At 55.1% G+C, this 15,751-nt stretch overlaps 1 protein-coding gene across 1 annotated transcript in view; it reads right to left on the bottom strand.

Moving 5' to 3' along the window:
* The window catches only part of TSNARE1 (t-SNARE domain containing 1), a 70,153-nt gene that overhangs the window by 50,231 nt on the left and 4,171 nt on the right, over positions 1-15,751 (bottom strand). The window contains exons 3-4 of the mRNA XM_042780907.1: positions 2,695-2,772; positions 2,053-2,122 (exon numbers count right to left, since the gene is read on the bottom strand). Coding sequence (XP_042636841.1) covers positions 2,053-2,122; positions 2,695-2,772 — 148 coding nt within the window. The remainder of the gene's footprint in view (positions 1-2,052; positions 2,123-2,694; positions 2,773-15,751) is intronic.

Here is a 15,751-nt window from a genome sequence, read left to right as displayed (position 1 = left end):
CCTCAAGCCGCCTTCAGTCCCCACCTCTCCCCCTCAGCACCGTCCTCCTCTGGTAGGAGGCTGGGTCTAGCTCTGCCAGGGGCCACGGGAGGTCACCAGGCCCAGGGCTCCCCAGCCCCAGTGCTGGCCCAGGAAAACAGCCAGGCAGCGATGCCGGGGCAGCTGGTGGCTGCTGCGCTCTGCTAGACTCCGCGGCTCATGCCTGAGCTCCCGGCTCACCGCCCGCCACCTGAACCCTCCTGTGCTCCAGGCCAGTGCTTGTGCCGTGAGCCTGGAAGGCAGGGACTCCGATGTTACTGAGAGCAGCACACTGGCTAGCCGGGGTGTGGGTGTGGCCACTCAGGAGGGGACCATGAGGCCTGAACAGTGAACACAGACCAGTGGGGGGAGTGGTGAGAGGGGCCAGGAACACAGGGCCAGCCCTGCAGGCCCTCCTGCGGCCCTAGGGACTCCCGACACCCCCTGGGCAGGGCCGCAGAGGAGGAGAGGGCCAGGGGCAGGTCTCCACGTGGCCTGCACACGGCTCCTGCAGGCCCACTCCCCAGTCAGGATAGGCCACCTGGGGCACAGGCCTTTTGATGGTGTCTATGCCCAGAATTGGGACATCTGGGCACAGCTGACCCATCTCAGTGTGAGTTCCACCCCTGCTGCACACACACCCATTTCCCAGAGAGGCTAATGCTCAGTGGGGAGGCAGCTGCCACTCCTAGTCTCAGGGGAGCAGTGACTCACTCGGGGATCCTGGCTCCCCCAGGGCTCTGGCCTTACCCTGCCAGCTCCCCAAGGGGCCTCACAGCCTCGTAGAACCCTGCTGCTGAGGCTAGGGGCTCCTTGCACAGAGACCTGCTGCCCTCACAGGTGTCCCCAGCCCACTAACCCCCAGTTGTTCAGCCCCAAACCTGTCTGCTCACCCAGACCACCCCAGGACAAGGCTCTGGTGGGCCCTAACAAGCTAGCCCCCACAGCCCACCTGCTGGAAGCACAGGCCCTCAGGGAAGGCACTATAGCCCCGCTCAGATGGGAAAGTCCTGCTCCACCCTGGCCGTGTCCCAGGACCTGGACTTGGCCATGCAGCCAGCACGCCTCCGTGTGCACTCACAGAGTGTGGAGGACACACGGACGAGGACAGGTATATGTGCAGGTGTGGGCTCCCACACAAGGCTCTACTGGTACACTTGGCTTCAGGTCACAGGCCTCCTGTGTGTGCCGTGGGGACACACTTACACTCTCCCGTGGACAGGGGATGCAGGTATGAGTGAGCCCAGTCCGCACAGACATTCTGAGCAGGTGTGTGCAGTCAAGGTGGCTGTGGGCGAGGTGTGGACATGCCCAGGTGTGCAAGGGTGCCAGGTGTGGGAGGATACCCAGGTGTGTCCAGCTGTGGTGGTCTCTAGCTCTGGGGGAGTGTTCAGCTATGGGGGTGTGTCCAGCTATGGGAGTGTGTCTGGCTGTGGGGGTGCGATCAGTTGTGGGGGGGTGTTCAGCTGTGGGGGAGTGTCTAGCTGTGGAGGGGGTGCTCAGCTGTGTGGGAGTGTCTGATGGGGGGGTATCCAGCTGTGGGGGTTTGTCCAGCTGTGGGGGTGTCCAGCTGTGGGAGGGTGCCTGTGCGTGTGAAGTGCCCGGATATGTGAGGTGCCCAGGTGTGAGAGGATACCCAGGTGTGTCCACCTGTGGGGGTGTGTGCAGCTGTGGGGGGGGTGTCCAGCTGTGGGGGTGTGTCTGGTTGTGGGGGTGTGTCTGGTTGTAGGGGTGTGTCCGGCTGTGGGGATGTGTCCGGCTGTGGGAGACTGCCTGTGTGTGTGAGGTGCTCAGGTGTGCAAGGTGCCCAGGTGTGGGAGGATACCCAGGTGTATCCAGCTGTGGGAGTGTGTGCAGCTGTGGGGGTATGTCCGGCTGTGGAGCTGTGCTCAGCTGTGGGAGACTGCCTGTGTGTGTGAGGTGCCCAGGTGTGCGAGGTGCCCAGGTGCGTGAGGTGCCCAGGCGTATGAGGGGGCTAGGGCCCTATGAGCACTGCACACAGGTGCAGAGACATGGCCTAGCCCTGATACTCACAGGCTGTCCCGCAGCTCCTGTGTGTCACCTGGCGTCCCCAGGGACCGGAGGCTCCGCTCCAAGGAGGTCACTGCCCAAGAGAAGAGGGAGGGGTGTAAAGAGCGGGAGGCCACAGGATGGGGGCAGCAGGACGTGGGACAAAGGACGGAGCAGGGGCCAGAAGACACAGCCAGCATGCAGTCCAGCCCTGCCCTTCACTCAGTCACAGCCCAGGAGAGCCCAGGCCAGTAGCCCTCTCCCAGCTGTCCTGGGGCAGATGCCTAGGCCACTGCAGCCCACGTGGCAACCGGAGGGCCACTCACAATAGCCCAGCCTATGGGGACAGCAGTGAGTCTGGTGGGGCCACTCTCCTCTTCCCCCATGTCCTCTGCTGCTCCATGTCCTGAGACTACCCAGGGGCTGGGTGTATGGCCTTGGCCCCTGCTTTAGTGAACTTGGTGGTCTGCCAGCTCCACTGCCCTGGCGTGGGGGTTCTACCACCATCCGTCCTGGCCCCACTTCCTGTCCCTGAGCTGTGGCACTCAGCTCGGGGTCCTGGCTGCCTAGTCCTCTCCCACCTCTGTCCTTGAGGATCCCACCTGGAGAGAGACCCCATGCCAGCACGCACCCCCTGCAGTGCCCCCAGGCCCGGCAGAGACTCACCGTTAGAGTTGATGTGGTAGACGCCGGCTGATGCTGCCTGGAACAGCTCCTGGAGCTCGCTCGGATCCACCGGGGTGGCTGCAACGAGACGGGAGGGGGGCCCACGCTTACTGCGCTGGCTGGAGGAGGTCCTGAGCCCTGACCTGCTCTGGGCTGGGACCTGCACTGCGTCTTGGAAGAGAAGGGCACCCAGACGAGCCTGCCCCTCATCCTCCTGGCTTGGCCGCCCACCAGCACCCACCAGGGCCACCCTGGCCGGTCAGCTGGGCTCGAGTCCGGAGGAGCAGACACCCGGACACCACCTCCTGCCCCCGCACACCAGGGCCCCCTCGAGCCGGTAGGGAAGAGAGAAGAGCAAGCAGGGTGGGTCTCAAAGGTTCAACACAGAGGCACCACGTGGGCCGGCAATTCTGCTCCTGCGATGCACCCCATGAGATGCCTCTGCTCGAGCACCACGGCGGCCAAAGCGGCCATCAGCCAGCAAATGGACACACACGGTGGGGTCTGCTCATACGAGGCAATGTGCCTCAGCCAGAACAGGGAATAAGGCCTGAGGCCTGCTCCTCCGGGAGGAACCTGGAGGACACTCTGTGGAGTAGGCGCAGCTAGACACGGAAGACGGACGCAGAGTCATGCATCTACGTGGAATTCCAGAACGGGAAAATCCAGACCCAGAGCAGACCTGCAGTGGCCAGGGCCAGGCTGGGGGCTGATTAGGGAGCATGGAGATTCTTCCCGGGGTGATGTGGATTTTCTGGAATTTGACAGTGGTGGGTCCCAATGCTGAGAATACACCAGAAACCACAGAGTTATCTGTTTCAAGATGGGGGGTTGTGTGCCATATGCATTCCATCTCAGTTTTGAACAAGCAGCAGGAGCACAAAGAACAGGGTACCGACATCCTGAAGTGCTGGTGAGGGGAGCAGCTGGAATGCCCAGACACTGCCAGGCAGGAGATGGGCAGCCACCCTGGCAGAGGCTGGTGGGACATACAGTGCCCACCTACATGTCCCGTCTCTGGGGTGTGGTCTGATCCCACTTTTAGTGTGTGCTGCCATCTAATGTGAGAATTCTAACGGTGAGAATCAGGAGAAACAGGCCTCATCCCACCAACCCCAACATCAGAGACCCTTTGGGACAAGTGTGTCCCACTAATTGTGTCAAAATCCCTATTACCTCTAAGAAAATTTTTTTCCATTTCATTCACAATGACTTCCATTACTGAAAAATGCATGGTTTCAACAAAAAATTCAAAGATGAAAATAATCTTGAAAAGGTTGAAACACTAAGCATACTCCACTCTATGGCCCAACAACTCCACCCTGGGTCTTCACAGGAGAGGGAGGAAAGCACTCGTCCACAAGAAGCTGGCAGGGGAACGCTCCCAGCAGCTTTATTAACAGCCAGAGCCCAGACCAAGTCCAGGTGCACAGCAGAGAGCAGACAAGCACACTGGGGTCCCCAGGGGACACAGCGCTGAGCAGCCCCAGAGAGCACCATGTCACCCTCTCAGGCACCATGGACAAGTCTCCGCAGCCTGTCGAGAGGAAGTACCACACACAGCTGTGGGAATCGTTCATAGCAAGTTCTAGAACAGGCGAGAACAGTGCATTCTGGGGAAATTCAGAGCAGCGGAGACCCCTGGAGGGGCTGGAGGTGCAGGGGAGGGGCATGTGCCGTGTCAAGACGGGGGTGGGCCACCCAGTGGCCTGCGTCTGTCTGTTAAGACCCCCTGAATGATGAATGTAAGAGCTGTGGTTTTGTCGTATGTTGTATTTGTGGTAGTTGTTGGGTACCGCTGAGTCGATTCGGACCCACAGTGACCCTACAGCACAGAGTCAAACTTGCCCCTAGGGCTTCCAAGGCTGTAATCTTTGCGGAAGCTGACTGCCACATCTTCCTCCCACGGAGCAGAAGTAGGTGCAAACTGCTGACGTTTGGTTCGCCGCCGAGTGCTGAACCACTGCACCACCAGGCCTCCTTGGTTACTTTCCCTCCAGAGACCAACCAGACAAGTGATCAAGTCCTTAGAAGCCAGGCTCCAAGAGCAGCCCCTGGCACCCGTGCCTGGGCCCAAGGAGCAGCAGGAGGCAGCTGCAGGTACCACCATAAACACCCTTCGGGAGCGAGGCTGACAAGAGGACAACAGCCCAGTGCCAGGCTGCCAGGCGCTACCTCGGGACGGGGAGCCTGCCACAGGGACGGGCAGAGCAGACGCTCACAGCCTCGTCCTTGCTTGCCATCTCCAAACCGGGAACAAAGAACTCTGTCCAAGTCCTTCCTGTCCCCAGCATTCATGTCTAGATGATTCCAGAAGCCCTCGCTGGTTAACAGATGTCGCAGGACACAGGGCCTCCCCCCACGAGGCCCCTCTGCTCTCTCAGGCCCCGCATGGGCCCTCTCTGCCCCTGGCCCATCCACACATCCACTCACACTCCAGCCCTCCTTGACCATTCTGAGGCCTGGCCCCAGGGCCAGTGGCCCGTCTTTCCAGGGGACAGGCGCCTCCCTGGTCAGACTAACTCCATGTGGCGTGAATCTTCCTTAAATGGAGCAAGATCTTGATGAAAACTAGTTTCAGATCCACGGGTATATCTAGCGGTTTAGGAGGAAGTGCTGAGGTCAGCAGGCTAAGGGACTTGCCAAGGCCACCCAGCCAGCATAGGGCAGGGCATGGACCCACATCCAGCTGTCGTCTAAAGGGTGCTCTTAGCTACCCAGCAGGTGGGCAGGCGTCCACTGGTCTCCAGCTATGACACTGAGGAGCCCCCCTGGCCCTGCAGCAGCCTGGGGTGGGAACACCAAGAAACAGCTAGAGACCCAGCACAGGCCAGTGGTAGCCCTGGGGGTGCATCTCAGGGCACCCAGACTTGGGCTCAGCAGCCAGAGGCCCTGCAGAGCCCCCAGTGGGGTGAGGAGCCCCGGAGTCTTCAGTCTGAGTACTCCTCCCTGGCCGACAGCTGCCAGGGCCAGGGCCAGGGCTCGCCTAGCTGCCCTGAGAACAGAGCCCCAGCCTGTGGACTGAGCCCCCTGCCAGCAGTCTGCACCCACCCCCCTGGAGATGGAAGCCGTGGGTGGGTCGGCCTGGCAACAGCACCAGGTGCGCCCCGCTATTTCTGACGGCCACACGGAATCCAGTAAACACCTAGAGCCACCGTGGGCGAGCGTGAAAACCGAGGGGGATGGGGACACGCAGCTGGCTTCTCAGGAGTCAGGGCCACTCTGGAGGAGGCGGGGGTGGGCAGATGCTAAGGATGAAGACAGAAGCCAGGTAGCACCCACGGACAGAAGGGCTGCTCCGAGTCACCCTGGACTGAGCCCCTTCCCCACTTAGGGAAGGTGCCCTAGGAGAGGCCTCTTGGCTGACCAGAAGGGCACAACGGGGAGACGCCCCTGGGCCACCTGTGCAGTTCCAACTGGGGGACTGCTGACCCTTCTCCAAACCCAGTCTTTCCTTCTGGGCACAAACCACCCCGCTGTGGATGGCCTCCCTTGCGGAGAAAAAGACCACATGACTAATTCTCCCGCTGGGGTCTGAGAAAGGAGCTCTGGTGGCATGGTGCTTAAGGCACTTGACTGCCAACCAGAAGGCTGGAGGTTCAAACTCAAGCCACTCCTTGGAAAGAAGGTAGGCAATCTACTTCTGTAAAGATTCACCACCTCAGAAACCCAAAGGGGGTCGCTATGAGTCAGAATCAACTCGATGGCAGTGGTTTTGGTTCCATTTTTTGGGGTCTGAGAGGAAAGGAGGTGAACAGTGCCCTCTCAGGGCAGTGCCAGCCCACAGCTGCCTCTCGCCCCACCTTCCACAGGTGGGACACTGATGTACCTCACCCCTACCGGTGAGGACAGAGCAGGGACCCACGCATGGACAGGGCCTGAGTCCCTGAGCGGTCGTGTGGCACAGAGCCGCAGCAGCTGGGAGAAGGCCTTGATCCTTGGCTCCTTGGAGGTCTCCATGCGCTGTGACATGTCTTTTCCCATTTCTGCCCACTTCTCCACTCCTTTTAGGTCCCAAAGAGGCCTGCCTTAGGACACGCCCTCCACTATACAGCCTCATCAACGCGACATGGGAAGCATCCTTATGTGGAGTTACAACCACAGGTATGGGGTAAAGGTCTACAACACGCACTTTGGGGAACACAGTTTACTCTGTAACAGAGACTGGAGTGTGGGGAGAGCTGGGCAGCTGTGGGGCTGGGCAGGGTGCCGCGGAGGAGACAGCTTGGCAGAGAAGGGCATCCAGAGGCTGCGTGAGGACACTCTCGCCTCCTCCACACACCTGTCCACACGGGGGGAAGCCCCAGGGCCAGGGGAAGAGACACCCAGGAGGAAGCAGCAATCGCCAAGGGGGTGAACGATGCCGAGCCCCCCCAGAGCAGAATCACCTGTCAACGCCCAGGACTCTAGAAGCAACCACAGAGGCTTCACGGCTCAAAAGTGGGGCTGCATCAGTGCTGGGGGAAGGGTCTGAGGTGAAGGGAGCACTTTTGGGTGGCCTTTCTCACCAAGGTCTTGTCACTCCCACTGAATGACAGGGGGACTATGTAGATGAGGTGCTGTGGCCCACAAAAGGGATGACACCTTGCTGACACCTTGCACCAACCCCTTCTGGGGGTGGAGCCTTGTGGATACTGTGCACGGCACCCCAACAAGGGGATTGGTCTGCTTTGCCATCTGCTAGGCTCTGGTAGCATAGTGCCTAAGGCATTTGACTGCTAACCAGAAGTTCTGGCGGTTCAAACCCACCAGCCACTCCTCGAAAGGAAGGTTGGGCAATCTACTTCTGTGGTGATACCACCTCGGAAACCCAAGGAGGGTTGCTGTGAGTCAGGTTCAACTCGATGGCAGTTGAGTTTTGAGCGGCTTAAAGGGAGCCAATCCAAGAAGTGAGAAGGGGCCCTCACTACCACCAAGAAAGAAGAGCCAGGAGAAGTATCCAGGGCCCCTGTGCTGAGAGTCTCCTAGACCCAGGAGAGAGGGAGCTGTGACAATAGAGAAAGCAGGAGAAGCAAGAAGCAGCATCAGAGAAACGGCGGCCGCAGAACCGTGAGCCAGCACGGCGGGCCTCCCCGGCCGTGGAGTGAGACGGCTCCAGCGAGCGTGCTGACCACAGCAGGAGAGCCGAGCACCTTGGGACTGGGGCCTCCGGCTGGAGTGGCGCCCCAGGCACTTACTGACAGAGCTGAAGAGCGTGGTAACACTGAGCAGGGCAGAGGCCAGGCCTGAGCAGGGGCTGAGGGCTGAGAGTGGGTGCTTGTCCTGAGGTGGCCAAGAGGGGCCCTGCACGGCTGAGAGGAGCCGAGGGCACCACGCTGCACTGAAGAAGGGAGACTTTGCCCACGAGCTGCCTGAGCCTGAGCCTGATCCGGATCCCGAGTCGTACCCTGTTGATGCTGATCCCAAGTTGCACCCTGTTACTTCCCGAATAAACCCATTAACTGTAAGCATGGTCTGTGAGTTCTCTGCAGCCACTGCAACAAAGTGTCCCACCTAGCGGAGAAGGAGAGGGCACCGTGGGAGGGCGGCTGATGTCAGAAGGGAGGAAAGAGAAGGCGCGTCTGAGCCCATGTTGCAGGAATCAGCCTTGGGCTGAGGTTGACCTTGAGCCTCTCTCCTCCCCCTTGTGAAGTTAGACACGAGGTCAGATGCCACCACGATGCCACTTTTGTAAGGGTACTCTAGGACCCAAAAAGGCACTGAAAACAAGTATAAAAAGGTCAGAGTGACTCACAAGCAACTTAACTGCCTGCAGAACAAAGCCCAATTCTCTTCAAAGGACAAGAAAATCCAGCACTGAATTCACAATGTCAGGTATTCAATTAAAAAACTGCTCACATGCAAGTTCAAGTTGAAGCTCCAGGAAATTAAAACAAGTCCACGAGAGCCAAAATATGGCATTGAGTATATCCCACCTTAATTTGTAGACCGTTTGAAGAACAGATTTGACGTACTGCACACCAGTGATCAATGACTACACTAGTTACAGGATGACATGAAGAACATCTTCCATGAAGAAAGCAAAAAGGTCATTCAAAACACAGGAAAGAGAAGACCAAAATGGGTGTCAGAAAAGACTCTGAAACTTGCTCTGAACACAGAGTAGCTGAAGCAGATGGAAGACACGATGAAGCCCAAGAGCTGAACCGAAGATTTCAAAGAGCAGCCGGAGGCGACCAAGTAATATTACAATGAAATGTGCAAAGACCTGGAGTTAGAAAACCGAAAGGGCAGAACACACGTGGCATTTCTCAAGCTGAAAGAACTGAGGAAAAATTTAAGCCTCGAGTTGCAATATTGAAAGACTCTATTGGGAGCTCTGGTAGCATAGTGGCTAAGACACTTGCCTGCTAACCAGACAGCTGGCGGTTCAAACCCACCAGCCACTCCTCGGAAGGAAGGTTGGGCAATCCTACTTCCGTAGTGATACTGCCTTGGAAACCCAAGGAGGGGTCGCTATGAGTCGGGTTTGACTCAACGGCACATTAACAACAACAACAACAACGTGGGCAAAATATTCAGTGATGCAGGAAGCATCAAAAGAAGATGGAAGGAACACACGGAGCAACTGTATCAAAAAAAAACTGGTCGATCTTCATCCATTTCAGGAGGTGGCATATGACCAAGAACCGATGGTACTAAAGGAAGAAGTCGAAGCTGCACTGAAGGAATTGGCGAAAAACCAGGCTCCAGGAATTGATGGAATACTCCTCGAGGTGTTTCAACAAACGGATGTAATGCTAGAAGTGCTCACTCGTTTATGCCAAAATCTTGGAAGGCAGCTCCCTGGCCACTTCTTCACCCATTCCAAAGAAAGAGATTCCACAGAATGTGGAAATTACTGAACAAGGGCATTAATACCACACACAAGTAAAACTTTGCTAAAAATGATTTTTAAATGGTTGCAGTAGTATATTGACAGGGAATTGCCAGAAATTCAAACTGGATTCAGAAGAGGATGTGGAATAAGGGACATCATTGCTGACGTCAGGTGGGGCTTAGCTGAAAGCAGATACCAGGAAGATGTTTACTTGTGTTTCACTGACTACGCAAAGACATTTGACTGTGTGGATCATAACAAATTATCATTACATTATAAAGAATGGGAATTCCAGAACACTTATATAGGTATGCATCAGGTTGTATCCTTTCGCCACACTTATTCAATCTGTATGCTGAGCAAATAATCCAAGAAGCTGGACTATATGAAGAAGAACGTGGCATCAGGATTGGAGGACACTCACTAACAGCTTACAATAAGCAGACAACACAACCTTGCCACTGTGAGTGAACAAGACTTGAAGCACTTCACCTCAACAGAAAGAAAACAAAAATCCTCACAACTGGACCAATAAGCAATTCGTGATAAATGGAGAGGAGACTGAAACTGTCAAGGATGTCACCTTACTTGGATCCACAGTCACAGATTCCAATTTCCCACTGAAGCAGCAGTCATGGAATCAAAGGCCACGTTGCATTGGGCAAATCCTCTGCAAAAGACTTCTTTAAAGTGTTAAAGAACAAAGATGTCACTTTGAAGACTGAGGTGCGCCTCACCCAGGCCATATCTTCAGCCATCTCCTATGCATGTGAGAGCTGGACAACGAACGAGGAAGACTGAAGAGGAACTGATGCGTTTGAAGGGTGGTGCTGGTGGAGAATACTGAGCAGCACGGCCAGCCGGCAGAACAAGCAAACCTGCCCTGGAAGGGCTGTCACCAGAATGCCCCTTGGAAGTGAGGATGGCCAGGCTCCGTCTCACCTACTGCGGGTGTGTGGTCAGGAGGGACCCGTCCCTGGGGGAGGACATTGTGTTAGGCTGGGTTCTCGAGAGAAGCAAAACCAGTAAAGCTTAGAGAGAGAGCGAAAGAAAAATTTATCTTAGGAAAATGGCTCACACATTTATAGAAGCTGGCACGTTCCAAGTTCTTGGATCAAACATCAAGCTGGAGGCTTTTCCCGACTCACACAGCTGCAGTGGCTGAGGAGCTCAAGGTTGGCAGGCAGTATACTGGCTATTAACTCCAACGAACGACGAATCCAAGATCTTCAGGCCGAATGGTGGATTGTTCACTCACAGACAGTTGTAGGCAGCACAACAGGATCCTAGTCCATGGAAGAGTGTCTCTTTTCCCAGGATGTCCATAAATACACTGGAACCAGGCCACACCCCTAGGGAAACTCCCTTTCAATGGATTGGCTGCTCAAAACATATACATCTGATCCCATCATGGGAATAACCCACATCACCACTGCTTAAACCACACAGAATTGTGGTCCAGCCACGTTGACACACAGCTCCAACCATCACAGACACCGTGCCGGGTAGAGTGGAGGGTCAGCGAGAAAGAGCAAGACTCCCAGTGAGACAGGCTGACGCAGCAGCTGCAACGATGGGCTCAGGTGCAGCCCTGACCGTGAGGAAGGTGCTGGACCAGGCAGTGTTTGTTCTGTTGTCCACGGGGCCTCTAGGAGTTGGAGCAACCTGACAGCACCTAACAACAACGACGACGATGCCAGTTCCATTGCCGTAAACTCATTTCCAATCTTAGCAACCCCTATGTGCAGAGAAGCCCTGGGCCCTGAGGGTCTACAATGGCTGGTTTTCCAGAAGTAGACAGCCAGGCCTTTTTTCTGAGGAGCACAGGGTGGGCTGGCACCCCCACCTTGTCAGTGAGCAGCCCAGGGGTTAACCGTCTGCACCACACCAGTGACAAGGAAACCCTGAAAGGAGCCAGAGGAGAAGGGGTACATTAAGGATCAGAGTCTAAGGATGCTTCCATTCTCTCATCAGAGCGTGGGAGCCAAAGACGACGTCTTTAAAATGCTGAAATCATAATGATCAAAGAAACTGGCAACCAGAATGCCATACCCAGTGAACGCAGTTTTTAAAAATAGAAGTGAAATAAAGATTTGTTTTAGACAGACAAAAGCTGAGAGAATCTGTTTCCACCAGATGTGCACTGCAAGAAGTTCTCCAGGTCAAGAGAGATGAGAAGGGGACCCCTGGGTCTACCTGGGGACCCGAGAGTGCCACTGGTGGCCACTAAGATAAATAAAACAGAACGTGTTTTGTTTCATATTTAATTTCTTTAAAAGACAACTAACTATTAATAGCAAACGTGAATAATATTGTATTGTAAGTAACACTGTACTGTTAATAACACAGGTAAATGTATGAAAACAGTAACAAGGGATCAGAAAGGGGATATACCATGTGTGGGAAATGATGTGATGTTTCACGCCAGCAGATCGTGAGAACTTAAAGATGCAGATTGTACACTGGAGAGTAACAACTAAAACACAAAACGAATTAGTATTGCTAATATGTCAATAACGAAAACAAAGTGGATGCTAAACAATATTCAATCACTCCAGGAAAAGGAGGAATAAAGAAAAAGGACCAAAATTGCAATAGTGCAAGCAAATAGCAAGATGGCGGATTTTAACCTACAAATAATGGCATTTACATTCGAGCTAAACCTGGGCTGCCTGGCAGAGCAACCACTAGGCACAGGTTGCCACTAAGTGCACAAGGTAATTAAATGGGGCTATCGGTTCAGGTCCTCAGCTGACGGCCACGTCGGAGGGGGGCGTCACACAGGAGGGTGCGCATTACGGAGCCTTGTCCTCAGCCCCCATGGCTCTCTCCAACAGCACTGTTCTCAACGTGCCGATTCTAAGGCAGAGGCTGTCAGGCGTGATTGAGAGCAGGCTCACCTGTACACTGCCCAGAAGAAACCCACTCTAAATGTAAAATCTGATGGAGCTTATAAGTAAAAGGGTTGGAAACCACACCACGAGAAAGATCATAAAATATATATATATATCTCAGTAAATGAAAAGAAACTGAAGTGGACGGAGCAGGATTCAGAACATGGACTATAAATAAGGATAAAGGAGGGCACTTTATGGCAACAAAAGGGTCACCCGATAAGAAGACAACATGATTCCACGTCTGCAGCACCTAGCATCACAGACTGGAGACAGACGCAGCCAAAGCCGACAGAACTAAAAAGAGGAACCAGAAACATCCACAGCTGACATCGGGCATGTCAACACTCCTGTCCCAGAAGTTAACAGAACAAGAGACAGAAGATGAGTGAAGACAGGGGGGTCTCGAACGGCTCTATCGAGCAACAGGGCCCCAGCAGCACAGACACCACCCAACCCCAAAAGACACATTCTGCCACGTGCACGGGGAATATTCACCAAGACAAAGTGCATTTCAGACCACACAGCAAGTCTCAATATGTTTAAAATAACTGAACTATGACAAAGTATATGCTGTGACCACAACAGAATTAAACGAGAAATCAGTTAACAGCAAGCTATCTGACAACATTCGTAATCGCTTGAAAATTAAACAGTGCACTTCAAAATAACCACCAGTAAAGGAAAATCACAAGGGAAATTAGGGAACGTTGTAGCTGGATGAAATGAAGACACAGCATATAAAGATGTGTGTATACGGACAGCAGTGCAGAGAGGGGAATTTCAGCAATAAATGTTTATATTGGAAAAGAAGAAAGGTCTCAAGTCAATAATCTAACAAAAGCAAATTAAACCCAAAATAAACAGAAGGAAGGAAATAATAAAGAAGAGCAGATATCAATTAACTCAAAATTGGGTAGAGATAATTTTCTAATTATCTAAACTCTGGTTCTTTAAAATGATCAATAAAATTGATAAACTTCCAGTCAGAGTAATCAGGGACAAAAACAAGACGATAAAAATTAGCAATAGCAGAAAGAAAAGAGGAGCTAGCACCACAGACCCTACAGGCATAAACAGGCAACCATGGTGGTTATGTGTGTGTGTCAACTTGGCTGGGCGGGTTGAGCGGCTGGGCAGCTGGATGTGGTTATTCCCCATGGTGGGAATGGTCATCCACTCCATGGTGGAATCTCCCGGAGCAGCTGAGGAGCTGCCTTAGGGATGTGGGCTGCTTCCTGTATACGAGAAGCAACTTTGAGGAAGGTCTCCAGCCTATGGCACGCTTGAACCCTGCATGTAGCCAGGTCGTTCAGCAGCCTGCCATGCTCTGCCGACCTTGAGACTTTCGATGGACTTGAACCATGGCCTGCTGTGTGGTTTGGGAACACTGGGACTGTGCCTTATCTGTCACCCTACTGCCACGCACACCAAACTCTAAAGAGCAATGGAACGTACGTTGGCACACAGTAAACCCATTGTCGTCTTGGCTTGAGGTGAGACTGGGAAAGGGCCCAGGGCACCCTTGGAGGTCACAGACATGTTCTTCACATGAGCTACATGGTTGTGCATTGGTCAAGTCTCACTGAACAGTACCCTTAAGATGGCTGGATTGTATTGTGTATAAACTTTGCTTCCATGAAGTGGTATCGTACACTCCAAATGGAGTGGATGGCAGAAGCCCACGGCCAGAGCATCTGCACCCACAGCCTCCCCAGAGCAGGCCGCTGGCAGGGCCCCCTCCAGAGCTCCAGACTCTCCACCTGCTCATAGCTGCCTCCCCCCCACAGCCAGGGTGGTCTTCCTCAGGACAAAGGGGAGCCTGGCCACGTGTCACCTCCTAGTGTCCTGACCAGGGTCTGACTCACCCAGGTTCCCAGGAATGTTGTTGAGCAAAGGAATGAGGCCATGAGAGCGGGAACCCATGGACCCTGTCCTGTCACAGGGCTATACACTCACCCACACGGCACTAGCCCCTGCCGTCTCGGGGGACACTCTCTTCCCAGGCCTACATCCCTTGTCCCACAGCAAAGCCTAGGGTCAGCATCACGTGCTGTCAACACGTCGTCCCCTGTGGGGGGAGCAGGGCACCATCACCCCACATCACAAACAAGATGCATGCGGAGAGCCGCTCGCTCAGCCCAAAGACCCCAAATACAGCCCGGGCTTCCTGACCCCCGCGCTGCCCCTTGTCACTCCACCCCATGGGCCAAGTGGTCACCACACGCAGGTGTCATAGAAAAAGTTGACAAGAAGAAGCACAGCCCATTCCTGGCCCAGACAGGGAAACGGCACACACCCCACACCACCGCCACAGGCTGGTGCAGCTGAGGTACAGTCTCTGAACCCCCAGGAACAGCCAGCAGGCCAGCACCCCAGGGATCCAAGGAGGCAAAGAGGCCCCCAGAACCAGACACCCCTGGCTGGGCCCACAACCTGAGGGAGCCCGAGAGGAGCCACAGTCCCCAGTCCTTGGCCCCAGCCCCACGCGACAGGAGGAGGGAAATATCATTTCCCACAGTCTGTCTCCACGGCCCCGAACAGCAGCGCATGGAAGGATGGAAAAGGCGTCGGCAGAGTTCCCTGTGGCTTCTCACCTCCTCGCGCGGCCCCTCGTCCTCGCTCTGGCTGTCCGCAAGGTAACGGGGCTTTCTACAAACAACCACAAAAAGCCAGGGCCCCCACCCCACCGCCACATCTCCCCATTGCACTGTGCACACACCATGCCATCTGCCCGCTGCAGAAAGGCAAGGAGGACTGTCAACGCTCATGGTGACCGCGCTTCACCGTGAGGCCCAGGCCCTACCTGCTGCAAAGAGCGGCCCCCACTGAACCAGAGCCAAAAGGCTCCTATAGCAGCAGGGGGCCTGCAGCCAGAGGGAGAGCCACCGGGCAGGAGGGAGAGGGACACTACACCACACAGTCACCCTCATGACAACTGTCCCCCGGAGACCACCTCATAGTGAGACTGACCCCCGGAGACCACCTCATAGTGAGACTGACCCCCGGAGATCACCCTGAGAGTAGGACCAACCCCTGGAGACCACCCTGAGAGTAGGACCGACCCCTGGAGACCATCCTGAGAGTAGGACCGACCCCAGGGACCGCCCTGAGAGTAGGACCACCACCTGGAGACCACCCTGAGAGTAGGACGGTCCCCCAGAGACCACCCTCAGAGTAAGATCGACCCCTGGAGACCACCCTGAGAGTAGAACCACCCCTTGGAGACAGGATGGCCCTTCGGAGACCACCTTCAGAATAGGACCAACCCCCAAAGACCACCCTCAGCACTGGACCACCCCTGGGAAACCCGACGTGCCCAGGCCTGTCCCTGCCCCAGCCG

Source organism: Orycteropus afer, unplaced genomic scaffold (genome assembly GCF_000298275.1).
Source record: "Orycteropus afer afer isolate SDZICR_OR568_19922 unplaced genomic scaffold, OryAfe1.0 scaffold00069, whole genome shotgun sequence".
In the NCBI taxonomy this organism is placed as follows: Eukaryota; Metazoa; Chordata; class Mammalia; order Tubulidentata; family Orycteropodidae; genus Orycteropus; species Orycteropus afer.
This window is presented reverse-complemented; position numbering and strand designations above follow the sequence as displayed.